The sequence below is a fragment of the Hypomesus nipponensis genome, chromosome 3, assembly GCF_054491055.1.
Source record: "Hypomesus nipponensis isolate SF chromosome 3, ASM5449105v1, whole genome shotgun sequence".
NCBI lineage: Eukaryota > Metazoa > Chordata > Actinopteri > Osmeriformes > Osmeridae > Hypomesus > Hypomesus nipponensis.
The window spans coordinates 11,244,920-11,261,987 of record NC_140363.1 but is presented as its reverse complement, the minus strand read 5'-3'; the positions used below and the strand labels follow the sequence as shown (position 1 = coordinate 11,261,987).

The 17,068-nt window shown below is 39.8% G+C and overlaps 1 protein-coding gene across 2 annotated transcripts; it reads left to right on the top strand.

The window, feature by feature from the left end:
* The first annotated feature begins 6,633 nt into the window (after positions 1-6,633).
* gabrr2a (gamma-aminobutyric acid type A receptor subunit rho2a) lies at positions 6,634-16,867 on the top strand. Of its 2 annotated transcripts, XM_084683231.1 has the most exons (8): positions 6,634-6,734; positions 12,343-12,410; positions 12,819-13,042; positions 13,857-13,939; positions 14,182-14,322; positions 14,424-14,576; positions 14,698-14,906; positions 15,200-16,867. In XM_084683231.1, the coding sequence occupies exons 1-8, from the start codon at positions 6,716-6,718 to the stop codon at positions 15,524-15,526; spliced, it is 1,224 nt and encodes a 407-aa protein (XP_084539357.1). In that variant the 5' UTR covers positions 6,634-6,715; the 3' UTR covers positions 15,527-16,867. The 2 variants fall into 2 exon arrangements, with proteins under 2 accessions (XP_084539357.1, XP_084539356.1); XM_084683230.1 differs by lacking the exon at positions 6,634-6,734 and having other exon boundaries at positions 12,164-12,410.
* The last annotated feature ends 201 nt before the right edge of the window (positions 16,868-17,068 follow it).

Genomic DNA, 17,068 nt, shown 5'->3' with positions numbered 1-17,068 from the left:
GTGTGTCATCACCCAGCATATTGTCCCCTCAGGTGGGGCACTGGTGGATGTATGTGCATTTTCTGCGTGTGCCCATGCTAGGTCACCATGGGATTGCGTAACAGCTGCTCCTCACTGGACAGCAGTGTGTGTGTAGTCGCCTGCTCTACAATGTGTTACGTAAGACAATTTGATGTTTAGAATTATAATCCCCCCTTGCTGGGCCGAAAGCTTCCCATCTGCTAGCTCCCGGCTTTTCCTGTCGGTTCAGCGGACGGTTCGTTGTGACAACATGGCGGAACAAGACGGAACAAAAATATGATGCAGGTCAAGTAAACCCTAAAAAGTAAACAAATAAACCATGTTGTTCTTTGCTTCATGAGCTTCAGATCCATGGAATGGTGTGAGGCGCTCAGTGCTGTCACAGTAAATGCAGCTGCAGAGAGTGAAGCTTCTACATACAGGTTTCAGTGCTCCAGAGGAGCCCTGATCAAGTGCAGAGAGTGGAAGGACAACCACCCAGGATGGGGGGTGGTGCAATGGTAGAGATGTTTTGGCTTTATTGTGTGTGTGTGTGTGTGTGTGTGTGTGTGTGTGTGTGTGTGTGTGACACATGTGTGTGCACAAGTGCAGGTGTGAGGATTCACCAGGTTATTTCTGAAACTGTCAGGATATAAGGATAGCCCTAGCTCACACAAACACCCTGTCTACAGTGTGATACCTGACTGGAAGTAAAACAGAAGTTCTTCACCAATTCTTCCAGAATGCAAAAACAATTGCAATCCAAAAAGGAAGTTTCCATGCAACTACAAAAAGGATGATAAAATCCAACAAATGTTAATTTCATTTGCTGTCAGGGGAAAATTTAGCAACACAAACAAATGTGAATTTGACCAATAAGAATGTTCAACCCCAACCATTTAAGCAAGTAACAAATGTTGTTTCCTTTTAATAGACAGCATATGAATCTGACTTTTAGACTTTTTATGTGCAGTATTACATCACATTGGATAAATGTGTCTGCTACATACATGAAAGGTAAATGTAATGTATTGTATTTTATGGATCTATCTGGATATGACTGAAGTATCTATTGCATGAACATTGTGGATGCTGTCTTGAACATCAATATAGGATCTGTTGATTTGAAACGTAATGTGCCATGCCTCTTCCACTCCAATGCGTCTTTTGCTCTTAACCTTGTTTCAACACCCATTTAGCGGAAGTAACACACTGCAGTGTTTCAGTCTCTTCTAGGTTGGATGTCTATGTGGATTTATGGCCCAGTAAGCACATCATCTTACCCAGGATTAAAAGATCAGATTACTGTCATCAATAGTTGCAATCAACAGATGTTTTTGTTTGCTGCATGTGCCAAAGGTCAAGATAAACTATTACTTTGCATCCATTACCAGTTGTGTCTTACATGCATCAAAGCAGAATTGCCAAAGTAGAGGAACATCCAAGGCCGGCCCAAGCCTTTACGGGCCTTAAGCAGAATTGATTTGGGGGGCCCTTGGCGTTGTTTATATATATATATATTTAAAAAAAAACATTTAACTGTAATTGCATGTGCTCTTGGGGGCCCTGTGGTGGCCGCGGGGCCCTAAGCAGCCGCTTAGTTGGCTTATGCCTTGGGCCGGTCCTGGGAACATGTATCACATAGATAGTTTGGTAGTTGATAGATTGCTAATTACTCTGCACATGAGTTACACATAACAATACTCTTAACAGAATCAGTAATGACACTCAACCCCAAAAGAAGTGTTACTCTGGGTGCTTGGGTTGGGTCTCTAGCATCAAATTGAGCTTTTGTAAAGCCTTTTTGATTGTTTTTGTATGTTTGGATAGACATACTAGCTTTATGTGGATTCCAGCTCCAGCCAAACCAAATCAACATAAAGCTAGTATGTCTATTCATAACAATGATCTATTAATACCTGAAGATCAAAAACTTGAATACATCATTTAGATTATGATAAATGTATGTTGTCATCATTTAAATCTAAATCTATGTTGTTTGGTCTTTTGTGAACAGAGCACATTTTATGACAACTACTTCTCTGTCTTTGAAGCAAGGGTCGATTTCACAGTGGTATTATTGCACATATAGCATGACTTATTGTTATTGATCTCATACGCACCGAGGATTTCTCACTCATACTCGAAAATGATGAAAAAGATATCCACTCCCCTGCAATACGAGTGGATATCTCCCAAATAATTTACCCATCGTCAATTCATTTTAAATGGGATATAGTATCTTTGATTGTGCACATATTGTCATATATATTGTGTATTGCACTCAAGTCAGAAGTACTAAGAGTCATATGAAGTAAAAACACCATAGACAGAACATCACATTCTATGAACTAATCCGTCATAACATATCGAACATGTATTTGTGAGACAACTGTAAAATCTTGTAATTCATACATAGTATTGTAAATGTTTGTTTTTTTGCCCACCAATGGGTATGCATCAGATGAGAATTCCCCAGATTTCAACCCACACAAACACAGATTGTTTATTCCACAGATACACAAGCCACTCTTCCAGGCCCTTGGTGTTGTACTCCAAATTCTCATGTAGCCTAAATATAAAGTATCACTTTTGAGCCAGTCTTTCTGCTGATCCAGCAACAAATGAAAATGTTTTACAAAAAGCTTTAAGGCTTTGACGAATAACGGTGGATTGAAGACATGTCTACGAGTTCCATATGGAGCACAAAGAGCAGCGTTAAGGGAATGTAACAGAATGATAAACACAAACACAGAAAAGAAGAACACATTACTTTTTCTGAGACCTAACGTGCTTATGAATGCTCAAGTGGTTGTTGACTGTGGTGTGATTGCAACTGCACATCAAGTGCATATTTGAAGAGATATGTCCAGAAGTCTGCATCGGCACAGATATGAAATTTCTCCTTTCATCATCAGAACTCCCTTAGAACGGCGGATGTGTAATTTCACACATTACCCTCAAAAGATGAATCGAAAACGCATTGTTCATGCAATTACCCGTGCTCGGAGGGGAATTGTCAGCCAAATATGGAGGAACTAAACAATAGGTGTCTGTAGCTCTGTTGAAAAAGTATGCTTACCAAGGCTGTAGGTTCGACTTATGCTGTAACTGTATTTGAGATGAGCATGTTCGTATTAGAAGTACGCTACCAGAGAGTTCTGCCATCATTGAAAGCTTCAAGACATTACATTGTCAATCTAATTTCATATTATGAGACAGGTGCCATCACTTGGACCCATGGATATTTTCAATATACAAAAAAATGTATCACATATTGAACATGACTTTTTTTATCTGTTCTTTATGTTTCTGATGCTTATTTGTGTATACCTGATGGACTGTTGACACACTGTTGTGTAATGTACATATATGGGCTGGCCTACAGTATTCTTATCTCTGGGATGCATTCTGTTTCTATGGCTCTTTCAAACAGGTGCCATTTTCCAATTTTAACCCATGGAGTCATTGTAGTACTAACCATGGCTGCGCCAATGGAGCTAAATCAACAGCACCTTTAGTTTTAAAAGAGGTATTTACACTTAGGTTACGACCATGTATACTGGATCCCTAAGAACAAACGGCACACAAAGGAGGGGAAAGCTTGAAGTAGTGCTTAAAATGATATACATTTTGATTGGCAGGGGCTTTTAATTTGGGTAAAGTGTGACAGAAACTTCTTGTACCTATACATTCCCCATGTTATTTCTCCTTGTTATTGTTTTTTTTAACAAAGACATTAATGAAATATGATGATTTTTAGGTGGACAGAGAGCTTTGCAGATAAGGATACCAGCAACACAAGTCTTGCGTGCTCATCTTTCCTTACACATGATTATGAGCGGGGATCAATTGGTTATCAAATAAATCACTGTTCACAGTTCTATAGACTCTATATTTGTAGCCTATGTGCAATTTAGTTTGTTTTCTCTGTTGAAAGAGGATTGTTTATTCATTTTACTCACAGGAATGACAGCAATGTTACTAAAGTAGCCTAACTGACGGGATTTCTCGTTTAATTTGGGGAAGCCAGACCAACTTTTACGTAATGCCTCCTAAAGTGGCATTGGCGTGAGTCCAGCTCAGAAGCTGTCTACCAATGACAGAGGGTGACTCCGGGCGTGGAGCACTGCGAGAATTGCAGCAAAATCCCGGATAAACTGTATTTCTAGGGGGCTACAGAGTGGGCACAGTGAGTGGGAGCAAAACACATCAAACTACACCATCTGCTGCTTCTGCGCGCTCCCGAGGTCATGATTCCTCGGGATATGCTCTCCTGCAGGTCTGTGCTTCAAACCCCCTGCAGTTCCAACAGAGGCCCACTTCCCAGCATGGAGTCCGGAGCCCTGCCGTGGAGGTCCCGCAGGCAATTGCAGGCTGTCGAGAGGATGGGCGACTCTGAGAGAATACCTAATGACCATTCCGCTCAATGTTAAAACATGTAATAGCAAAAAGTTGATGAGTATTAATATAAGCCTATTCTACAGATGTCTACGATGGTCTGCATTTCATTAATTAATAAAGGAATGTTAAATTACTTGACACGATGAGATTTTGGTAAACAGGCTACGTGTTTCAAGACACTTCCCTCTCGAATACGCACAAATTCGGCTATTATCAGAAGGGGAAGTTTTTTTCGTCTTGTTGTTTTTGTTTTGCAGCCCTGCACTGTAAATTGAGTTGTACTTACTTTAGTCTAATCCCCCCCCCCCCCCCCCCAACATTCAAAGCATGTGCTTGTGAGACTCGGAGCTTTATCTCCGAGTGCGCGCTTAGCAGTGATGACCAGACCAACCATGTGGTTGGGAACTACTGGACGCCTCCAAACAGCTGTGCAGTTGGTAACCAGTGGCCAATGGCAGCTGGAAGCGGTTAGGAGTGTAGGATCACAAACGGTGGTATTCAAATCGTAGCCTATATGAAGATGGCAATGAATTACAAAGCACACCATGCCCACGGATTCCTTTGAACAAAGATGCGCTGGTTTTTCAAGACAACGGAGCATGGGCAGAGAGGTGCTTACGGACTTGTTTGTGGAAGTCGACGCTTGAGCTCATGATGCCGGGTTTAACCAAACCGCTGATTTCGACTTTGCTTCTCTGTATCGTCTTTACCGGGGAATGCCGTAGGCACGGACATCGTGTGAGAAGATGGACTGGAACCGTGGAGAACCAAAAGCATGGGACGTAAGTGTTGGCTCAAACGTTGGCTTTCAGAATACAGAATAATAAGGACAAACATTTAGAATTATTTCATTTGACAATTAATTATAGCCTACGTTTTAATGTGAATGTTGTGCAAGACAACAATTCAAATCAAAAACGAAAAATATTGTACAGTAAAGTAATCGCAACAACTTAAGCTGTATTTGAGAATGTATAATTTACCATCTATGAGCGGTAGGCTATTATGCCTACGACACCTGGCGTTACATTGTGTAAGTAACCCTGAATGATAAACTGTAAAATCACGATGACGGCGATGATGATTGTGATAATGATTTTTAGTTACTATCTTGGTCAGTGGTTCTCAACCCTGGTCCTCAAGCATGGGCGTATCCCCCAAAAGTTTCATTAGCGCCCCCAAATTCTTTTAATAAAAAAAAAACAAAAAAAAAAAAAAAAATATATATATATATAAAATCTAAATGAGTTAATTTCTCTTATTGAAACTCACTAGAGGACACTATTTAAAAGGATATAAATGCATTCTGGGGGAACATGCCCCCACACCCCCCTACTTTTGCTGGGTAACAGGAAAAAGAATAGGTTTTATCTAGGGGCTTAGCCCCCCCAAAAGTGGGAACCTAGATCCGCCCATCCTCAAGTGTGTTCCAGCACACCTGATTCAAATGAATGGTCGTTAGCAGGCTTCTGCATAACGAGATAACGACCCATTCATTTGAATCAGGTGTCTTGGAACAGGGAAATATCTAAAACATGCAGGACAAGGGCTACTTGAGGACCAGGGTTGAGAACCACTGATCTTGGCTATATTAACAAATTGGCCTAATGACGCAAGGCCACTAAACAGACTGATGTCATGAGCAGGGAAGACTAAATAGGACTCCCCTACTGGCTTCTCCTAACATGGGCTTCAGTGTGACTCCATCTATCCTTAATACCCTACCATACATTAATTCAGCTCTGCCATACAATAATCAGCTCGCCACGACAGGGTTCAGATTCACCATGACCCAGACGGCGAGAAGAGGACTTGGCAATTGGCTGGCATGCCTTTGTCGCAACTAGATAGCCATGTTGCAGGCACGTTCTGCCCATCTGTCAGCTGAGTTAAAGGCCTAAACAATCGTCAGGTGGTTCAGAAAGCATACAACGGAGCATTCATAAAGAGTGACGTGAATCCACATTATGAATGAACGCCACATGCAGTAGCCTAGTCTAGATCTATTTGGGCCTAGAATTAATTTGGGGTTTGCAAAACGCGTACTTTTGCGGCACTTTCTCCACAGGAAGTTTTAGCCGCTGATTACACAAATCAATTGCGTGTTGGATTATAGGCTGGGCCTACTGCCTCCAAAAAAAGTCAGTAGTGTTGCTGCTATCAAGTGGAATTAATCGTCAATTATTGGCATTGATTCTGACAGATGTTGTCTTCTCCCAACAGTTCCTTGTCAAAGAAGCCTCCAGATGTGACGAAATCTCGGAAGCTGAAGACGGAGCAGCTGCTTAAAGTAGATGATCATGATTTCACCATGAGACCAGCATTCGGAGGTATATTTGGTTTTTAACGTCACTCACACAGACACACACAATGAAAAAAACACCAGCGGGAGCCAGCATATACATAAGTGCATAGACCCTTTTCCGTGAGCAATGATAAGTAGAATGGTGTAGTTTATAATGTGAAGTTTATAATGATTCTAGTGATCTTCTATCACTATATTCTTGGCCCCAGTGCTACTTCAATCTGTTTCTAAATTCATTTCTGTCACCCCACTGACAGCAGTTAACATTTAACTGCTCCTTATCGGGGAGAGTCAATTTAACATGCTCTCATCTCCATGGCCAATTCAAACTCTTATAAGGCTGCCACAGTGTCTTCTGAAGCAATTCAAAATGATATAGTATCAGAATTCAGATAGATTTTTTCTTCTCTACCTTCTTGGGCTATTTTCTAAATTGTCACCACCCTACAGATCGTCAGACAAAGCTATACACTGCAGCCCATTGTAGTTGTTTCTGCAGTACTACAGTAGGCTGACTGGAATCACAATTGTGTTTTGTGTAAAGAGTACAGACAGAAGTCGGCTTGCCAGAAATTTCACTGTTCGAGGCTCAAGCTGTGCTTCTAGAAAGGCTGTGAACCAATGTTTGAAATCGGAGGACTATCAAGTCATATCACTCAATGAGTTCAGATGAGCCACAGCTCAAGGCTAACACATTGTGTTGTTGTGCTTACAAAGTTCAACTTCCCAGTTGGGAAATCCACTGCAAACTCATAATCAAACTTGGTAGAGCAAATTATTTGATGCTGTTTTGAGGTGCTATTAAGTGAACGCCAACGCTAGCATACCCCAAAAAATTAAATAAAGAAAAGAATGAACGAGTGTTTTTTGTTTTGTTTGATGTTCTTCTGAGCATGTTCCTTGTTTGGAGCAGCTGACAAAAGTGTCTCATTGTTTTGAGTGTCTCTGCCTGTGACAGCATTGGGGTGGGTGTCTATAAACTGCAGGGGGTCACAGCGCAACGGGCTAGAAATAGCCTGAGTAAAACTAAACAATTTCTCAGAAAAATAATGCATACATGGACCCAAACACATGACTTTGAAAATCTTGCACCGAACACATATTGGAGAGACTGCCGATGTGCCTGTTGTACTGCATGACAGATACAGTGGACCAGTTTAACATGCAAATTACAGTGAAGAAAACGTTGTTGGCTCTGTTCAAGATGAGGTGTTCTCTGTCCGACGGGGATTGAATTTTAAAGTGGTGCCTTCTGGGAAGTGTAATGCTTATGTATGCATGTCATGGGACACTATCGTGTGTGTGTGTGTGTGTGTCTGTGTGTGTGTAATGTTGATGATCAAATTTAAACCCACTCCCGCTGCACATGCACACAGGTGGATCTATGGAATAAGCCGCAAAAGAGGGCTGACTCTTGCTAATGCATGGGTGTACTTTTACTCTTAATCCTGGCTAAGATAACACATTAAGCATTTTGTTAATCAATGCCTAAAGAAGAATCCCCCAGATAATTTATAGTATGTATATAAAGAGATAAGCAAGCCCAATTCTGACATGTTTACTAGGCATTAAAGTGGTTGTATGCTTTTCAGAAAGTTTTTATTTAAGGGATTTACTGGGCTTCAAAGTTCAAATGTCAGGTCCACTCACACATCATATTATTACTAGCCAGAGATTTTATCCAAAGCAATGTAGGCATTAAATTAAATTCCTTTTGGAGAAATGTTGGGAGAATGTTGATTGTGAGTCTTGAAAGAGCACCAGAGTCTAGCTGTGATTTTCGTTCATACAAATAATAAAACACAGCCTGCTGGGAATGGCCTTATCATCAGTTTGATGTTTGGTCTGGAGATTCAATTACCAGATAGTATCATGAAACTCCTTACTTCAAAGGAATGCGCCCATTCACCTCCAGTCATTTAGGGCCAAATGAAAAGCTTGCTGTACTGTTTATTTATTTGTTTATACATTTCACATAATGAATGCCAAGGCCAATGGCCCCAACCAAGCACCACAGTGATGTGCTGCATCCCAGGTGTGCTGTCTGGAGGCATTACAATTCTCTGTAGGGATGCATCAATTATTGGCCAGAAATTAGTATTGGCAGATTAATGGCAAAACTTTTATTAATCATTATAAAAAATTACAGATTACTTGCAACCCTTTGTGGTGTCTGAAAAGGCTTCATGCTAACCCTAACCCCATAATAGGATAAAATGTTTCATGTGTCAATGACGATTAATGTAATGGCAGACTCCTTTGTTGTAAAATGAGAACTCAATAAAAAAAATCAGCTGGACATATTTCAAAGTTTCGGATCATGACAACAGAATTTCCACTTGTAATAGATGTTACAGAAATGTCAAAACGTTGGTATCAGTATTGGCCAATATGTTAGGCTATATGAACACCTTTTGGCTTAGGCTAACCCAACCATCCGTGAATACTGCTTAAAGCTTTAGCAACAAAACAAACAATGGTAGGTTGCAGCTTGCTACTGTAGCTTAGTCTTTTGACTACATTTACGTTAGCCTGGCTGGCATAGCCTAGAGTAGCCTAGCCTAGCTGTTAGCAGACAATGACAAAGAGCCCAGAGGTTTCTCTGTGTGACTGCATGGATTAGCACATGCACCAATCCTCAGTCTTGGTGGGGGCTGCCAACAGCTGTTATGCTCTGTACACACTGGGGACTGGATACTCGCTCAGTTATTAATATCAATGACAAAGTATGGTTCAACAATAAATTCATCCATTGACATAGAATTACATAATTCGTCAGTTGAGGCGTTTTTCATTAGAAATCCGTCCCACCTGCACCCTCAGGTTGCTTGCGTTTTGGTGTTGTATAGCTGGCTAAAAATGTGTTTTTGAGAAAGTGGTCAATTGTATCTCAGGTAGAAACCTGGTTACTGCAAGTACAGGAGGAAGCGATACAGTGACACCTGCAGACACAAGATTTACACCAATTGTTTTTAGGTCTAAGACATTAAACTTGTAATTGCTATTGATTAATACCTCATATTTGTATTGGTCTACCTATCTAGTCGACCCCTCCACAACTCATAACATTATTATGAATGCGGGTAACACCCGAGAGTCATTGGGCATTGGGGAGTTATTAAAGACTTCTTACAGCAATGTTTGTGTAAACCTTCAGAGGATTAAGTGTGCTTAAATTGATTAATTTAGTGTGCTGAAAGTAAATCTCTGTATCCAATTCAGTCCTTCAACACAAGGCCAGTTGACCTGTTTGTTTAAAAAACTATGGTTAAAAGGTAGACTAACGGCTACTATGCATTGAACTGAAAACCTAATGAATATAGCACTTCAGTATTCATGCCCCTTCAGTCAAAAAATGAGCTTCACATAGACATGATTTGTATATAATTTACTATATATATATAGTCAAGTGGGAATGTCAATATTATGAGCTCTTGATTCATTCATTCATTCTCAAATCATATTAATTATTTAAGATTAAGCATCTCCTTTCATTTCAAATTGACAGTGGATAGTCTTATGCTGGAAGTCTTATACTCCTGGTAATAACCATCTACTCGTTCTACAAAGCCATTTCATTTGCATGGTAGTTTACACTGGCAAAATGGAAATATCACTCTGAAAAGAGAACAGTTTATTGACAACTTCACACCAGAAACTATTGATTTAACTTAAGTAAAGGTCAGTATAGAGATTTGGGGCAATTCCCACCAAGGTCAATGTAATTGGACACACTGTTACTGACACTGGGGTGTGCTGATTAAAAATATAAAGTATTGATTGCACCACCGGAGGTTCACATCACTATAAGAGAGTATATTTATACATATTTAGTAAAACCTTACCCAACCAAACGCACCTATCATCATGGACTTCTTTAATGTTTCTCTAACATTACAGAAGGGTTACTGGATATTAATCAATTGAATAAGGGATATTACTCAACCAATTAATACAAAAATTCCAGAGAAATTCTAATGGAATGTATTGAGCCCATGTGAGAGAATCATAGATTTATCCATGGGAGACGTAAGAACACAATAAAAACATTGTGTAAGGCCTTCTGTTGTGTAATAGAACATGTAATTCTCATTAAAGCTTCCACACTCTGCCATTGACCATAGCATGTATTGAATATTTATGGGTTAACAGGAATTTGTTGCAGCAGGATTCCTTTCACAACATGACACCAAATAACCCATAAAGCATACCATATGCTGAAGGCTACTTAAAGGGATTAACAAGAAGTGCTATCATGCAGTTATTGAACCATCTTCCTATTAATATACATTTACATTAGATGATTTCATGTTATGACATGCACCATTTCATAACATGGTTACAATGGACTAGAACATTGACAACCCACATAAAGTGGATGAAAATCCAACATTTTGATAGTCTATCATTTTCCCATAGCCATTTCTTATAATTGTATATGTGCTTCAGATGTAAATTAGAGAGTAGATGTTTGCCAAGTGTGCAATCTTTAATGTACCGGTAGCTGTGTTTTTATTCACTGGTCCAAAATGGGAAATGGCATCATGTCACAAAGCACTAGCCTGTAATTGCTTCCACTTAAAAGCTAATAGGCGTATCTTCCATTTGCCAATGTGAGCAACTTTGATATCAAATTTTTGTACAGATGCTTTGATTGATAGTGATGACATGATAGAAAAATGAGGATTTTTTTTACATGAAGTATTTAAGCTTCAAAGACAGCAGAGATGATTTCAACCTCCCCTTAGAAACATGTTAGTGGATATTTTCTCCAATAATGTACAGTATTAATTTCAGTGTGACACCACAGATTTGAGTGGTTTTCTCAGATAGTGATAGCTTGTGTCATTGTCAAAGCAATTGAAGAGTAATCCCAAACTGTCGACATACATCCCTTCGCCACTCCTAGACTCTGGTCTCAGAACTCTAATCTAGCATTCAGCATCTTCACTAATCTCTTTGGATTACAGACTCCAGAGATAAGTGAAGTAAAGTGGTACAAATCGTGTGTAGAACATCAAATCTGAAACCTGTGTTATCTGTGTTGTTGCACACCCTTGTAGATGCGCTTTGTAAGAGGGTCAGTGCTGTTATCCTCATTCCACTGAGGTTGAGAGTGATTAGTGGTGTAGGGATGGATCAAGATGAACTTCCCAGACCAGTGTAAGAGATAGGAATGCTTTGAATGGTATTTAACCAAGGCTTGTGTGTGGTCTTTGATTTAGAATTTGCTTAGGGATTAAAGTGTTACATCAGCACCCCCTTTGGGCTGAGCAACAGCACTGCTAACTATTAAACTCAAAATGACCCAGAGGTTTTGAGTGCTTGGCTGCCCTACTTTGTTATGCTCAAATGCTTACTGTGTTCACACGTGTAATTTGAAGTGGTCCCTTGCTCCTAGACAGCTTCATTGGCAAAAACATTGGCCTAGAGTCCACACAAAAAAGTGTAGAAGTGGGTCAAATACACGGCCAAAAAGGTGTTCACTCTAAGTGGGGCAAATGTAAGCCCTTTGTGGGAGCTGAATACCAAAATGGTTCCCAGTCAGCATCCATCTATTATCATCAATTTTATGTTTATTATATATCAGTTATGTCACCGTTCTTTTAAATATGTGTGCTGTCATTTTCCAGGCCCCGCTATCCCCGTTGGAGTGGACGTTCAAGTAGAAAGCTTGGACAGCATCTCTGAAGTAGATATGGTAAGAAAAGAAACATAGTTTCTCTTGTGAGCAATATGAACCTAATATCATGTATTGTATAAAATAAATACATAAGCACACATATGGCAAGCCCAAATGTTTTTTTGTTTGTTTAGTTTTTATCCCTCATGATGTAATATAAGATGTTGGGAAAGCTTTTGTTTACCATGCAGATGGCCATAATTATGTCCATCACCCACTGTCTGGTGTTACATAATGATAAAGGACAGGAAAAAGGGATAGAGAACAAAAAGAAGATTGAATAGAGTGCAAAGAGATGAATCATTCGCTGGTAGATTAAGTGCTCCACATATGTGCTAAATACTGCTCTGTGATATAGACTTAATGTCAAATTGTTGGGTTTTGGTAACTAATTGAAACCCGTCCCCTTATACTTCTGTCCAATAGGACTTTACCATGACCTTGTACCTACGACACTATTGGAAGGACGAGCGCTTGTCTTTCACCAGCACCACCAATAAGAGCATGACCTTTGATGGGCGGCTGGTGAAAAAGATCTGGGTTCCTGATGTGTTCTTCGTCCACTCCAAGCGTTCCTTCATCCATGACACCACTACAGAGAACATCATGCTGAGGGTGTTTCCTGACGGACATGTCCTCTACAGCCTCAGGTGGGTTTGGGTCAGCTTGTTTATATGTGTCTGTATGTGTGCCAGATAGAGGTAGGCTGGATGTGTCTGCTGTACAATACACAGCTAACTGCTATGTATAGTTTCTGTACTATTGCAACACTACTGGAATGACAATCTAATCAAATCACTGTTCAAATGACAATCCCATTCAAGTTTAAAATACGTGAATACTTGTTCTCCCAAGCCTTTATGTAAGCCTATACTAATAAAAGGCTTGATACAGGAAGTAGGCTGTCACCCCTCATTTGCATTTGGCTTCCATGTTAAAATTAGAAACATCTGTCTGGAAGGGTTTTGATGCCATGAAAAAAAAAAAGTAAATTGGTCTACTTCCAGTATAAAGACTGATATTTTTACATTGTACTGTTTAAATAACTGAAATAATTGTCCCAGACAAAGTTATCTGAAATGACGTAATCTTACGAGTCACTATTGGTAAAAGTGGCCCCATTCTTTTCTGTCAGGCTGCATTGCAGGGGTCACTGTTGTATCATTGGAAGCTGTCCAAACCCCAATCAGGGACACCAGATAGACACAAACTTGATTTGATGTTTTAAAAATCAATGCGGTAAAAGAACATTGCATTCAGCAAAAAGTCCAGCATACATCTGCTCTTCCAAAAACAAAAACGTGACTGGATAAAAAAAAAAAGATTCATATATTAATAACAATGTTATTTTCTACTTAGGCCATTGTTGACAAAAGGATGTAGATTATATGGTGTTACGCTACCAATTACTTCTACAGTATGGTCTGTGTGGCTTAATGGATCTCTGTTGTTCCTTTTGGACAGGGTGACAGTAACGGCAGCCTGTAATATGGACTTTAGCCGTTTTCCTTTGGACTCCCAGAGCTGCTCCTTGGAGCTTGAGAGCTGTGAGTGTTGACTGTACTATACATGAACCCCAAAAAGTTGGTGATATGTCAACCATTAAGACTCATTTATAGGAAAAAACTAACATATAAAACTACTTGATACCTTTCTACTGAATCACGTACATTTATGTTAACACGGTCATTTTCATTTTTCAGTCACTCTCTTTTAACAGTGTGTACAAAGTCAGCCATAACAGTCAGTAATGGTCTCTCTTTTTTGGGGGGGGGGGGGTGTCCTCAAGACGCCTATACGGACGAGGATCTAATGTTGTACTGGAAGAGCGGGGATGAATCTCTGAGCACAGATGATAAGATCTCTCTATCTCAGTTCCTCATCCAGAAGTTCCATACCACTTCACGCCTAGCCTTCTACAGCAGCACTGGTATACCCACTTGACAGCCATCAAACTTGTGGGTGGGGGGTTAAAAACTGATTAATGGAAGGAAAGGGTCAATCAGTTGACATCAAAATGTTTCTGTCTAGGTTGGTACAACCGTCTGTACATCAACTTCACCCTGCGGCGACACATCTTCTTCTTCCTGCTCCAGACCTACTTCCCCGCCACCCTCATGGTCATGCTGTCTTGGGTGTCCTTCTGGATCGATCGCAGGGCCGTGCCTGCCAGAGTCTCCCTGGGTATGATCATTGTCGTCCACCAGGATCCATACTATAGCATCACTACAGCAGACTTTGGTAGAATACTGTGTGACGTTTGCTGCTTTTGTTCTTTACCTCCCCCCTCTCCCTTGTGGTCCAGGTATAACCACCGTGCTGACCATGTCCACCATCATCACTGGTGTCAACGCCTCCATGCCCAGGGTCTCTTACATTAAAGCTGTGGACATCTACCTGTGGGTCAGCTTTGTGTTTGTCTTCCTTTCTGTGTTGGAGTACGCTGCTGTCAACTACCTGTCAACCGTTCAAGACCGGCGAGAACGCAAGCTACGTGAGCGAGCTAGGTCACAGGTAATGCTCTTGTTTCCCAGAACTAGATAACATGTAACAACAAATGTCAGTCTTTCTTTCTCCCAGTGTAAACTTTTTTAATGTACAGTGTAATAAAATTGTCTGTCCACGTTTTATGCAAATGGTTTTCTGGGCTTCTGTAAAATGATGGACCTCATAACAACTGAGAAATATGTCTGCTTGAACCTCTCATTTTTTCATTGTACAAGCAGATTGCCGGGTATACTGTTTTGTTTTATGCCTTTCATCTCCATAGCCTATTTCCTTTTTTCTCTGTTCTTTCATTTGTCCAGTCTATACCCTGCACCTGTGGCATGTCTCAGACACGCACCATGATGCTGGATGGCACCTACAGTGAAGCTGATACCAACAGCCTGGCAGGCTACACTGAGGACCCCATGGTGCCTGAGGAGGAGCCGGAGATGCATGAGGTCTCTGAGAAACCAGAGCACATGGTTGTCCACTTATCTATGAGCAGTGAATCAACCACTACCAAGAAGAAAGGCATACGGGCCCTGAACATCATTCAAAACACTCATGCGATCGACAAGTACTCTAGAATGTTATTCCCTGGATCCTACATCTTCTTTAATCTCATCTATTGGTCCGTTTACTGCTGAGAGAAATGTTTGATACTATAAAGACCTGAGGGGAGTTGGAAAAATAATAACGTTTAAGGACATTTTGGGATGCAAGACCAACAGTACGTTGAAGAAGAAACATTCATTAATCTTGGTGGCTATGCTGAGAACACACACACAGTCATGTAGTGGAATTCAATGTTGCACGGACAAGGACCCAGATTCAAACCTTTCGTACTTAAGAAAGTTGAAGGCTTCTGTTTGGCACAGACTTTAATATAAAAATAAATGCACACTCTAGTATCTGCATATTTAGACAGTTTTCAGTTTTTGCACGGTTCTGTTTGGAAAACCAGTAGAGGATGTCTAAGGATCTCTCCTAGAGTTTACATTCTCTGAAGGCGTTTATGAATATAGTGACAACATGTCCTACTTAACCAAGTGAAACAGACAGACTGCCAGCTACATTTTTCAACCACTGTTGCTATTGTGAATTTATTGACGTTTCTTGACTGAGTAAGCTGTGCAAAATGGTATCACATAGTGTTAAAAAGCTATTTTGTCCATACTGCTATTAATCTCTGAGTACTTTGTCAGTTTGTCGTTTAACCGGTGATTTATATAAAGCATTGTTGTTTGCTTTGTGTTCAAGTCTATTTGACCAAGCACCACATCACCAGTCTATTTCAGTACAGTGTTTAACAGAAGGGTGTGCACTAACTCTCTTCACGTGGGAAAAGGTGCCACCAAATAGTGACGTAATTATGTAATGTAAGTAATGTACTATAAAGTGTTTGCGGATCACTGCTTGTTTTCTGCCATGGTAAAAAGCTGTTAAAGGGTTAGTAATTATTACTAACCCTTAATTTGGTTCTCTGCTTTAACAAAATGGTAAAGAAACTGTACGCGTACACTTACCACTACCAAAATACTTTCCAGTCATTTTCAAGCATGTTTGTGGCTGGCTAAATTATGTTTGTGACCTTCTACAAATGAATGTACTTTAAGCACACGAAGAAAGAAAAAATATGATTAAACATTTGAGATCCATACTAAGCATGTCTTTAAGTTTAATATTTTTCAATTCTATAATTTTTTATCAACGTGTATAAGATTTATAAATATAAAACTTTTTTATCCACTTTCTGTGTGTGCATACAAAGCTTTATTCATTCATTTAATGCAACTTTACTTACAGTAATAGAAAATGTAATAAACATGGTGTGTGGATAGCACTTAAACCACTCAATTTTGACAGGTCACCGGGGTAAAAGTTTCCTTCAATTCATGCAGCTATTGCCCATACAGTTGATGCTGAAACATCAAAGAATGTATTTGTGTATAATTAGGTGAACGACAATAAAAATATAATGGATGAAATATGTTTGCATCTGTATCCTTTCATTGTTTCATAGCATATGCTTTCACATACATAAATTAAAGAACGTATGTTTGTATATAGTTATTTATGAATTAATTATTGGCCTCTAAATCCTCACTGATCATATAGCCTAACATTATTTATGTGCTACTTCTGATTTCTTAAATAAATCTTGATTTGTTAATGAAGAAGAACATTCA

Bases quoted from the DNA above. Each gene is read 5' to 3' on its own strand.
- gabrr2a (XM_084683230.1), top strand. From the start codon at position 12,243: ATGGTTCCCAGTCAGCATCCATCTATTATCATCAATTTTATGTTTATT. The intron at 12,411-12,818 runs GTAAGAAAAGAA...TCTGTCCAATAG, and splicing joins GCATCTCTGAAGTAGATATG to GACTTTACCATGACCTTGTA. The intron at 14,577-14,697 runs GTATGATCATTG...CTTGTGGTCCAG, and splicing joins GCCTGCCAGAGTCTCCCTGG to GTATAACCACCGTGCTGACC.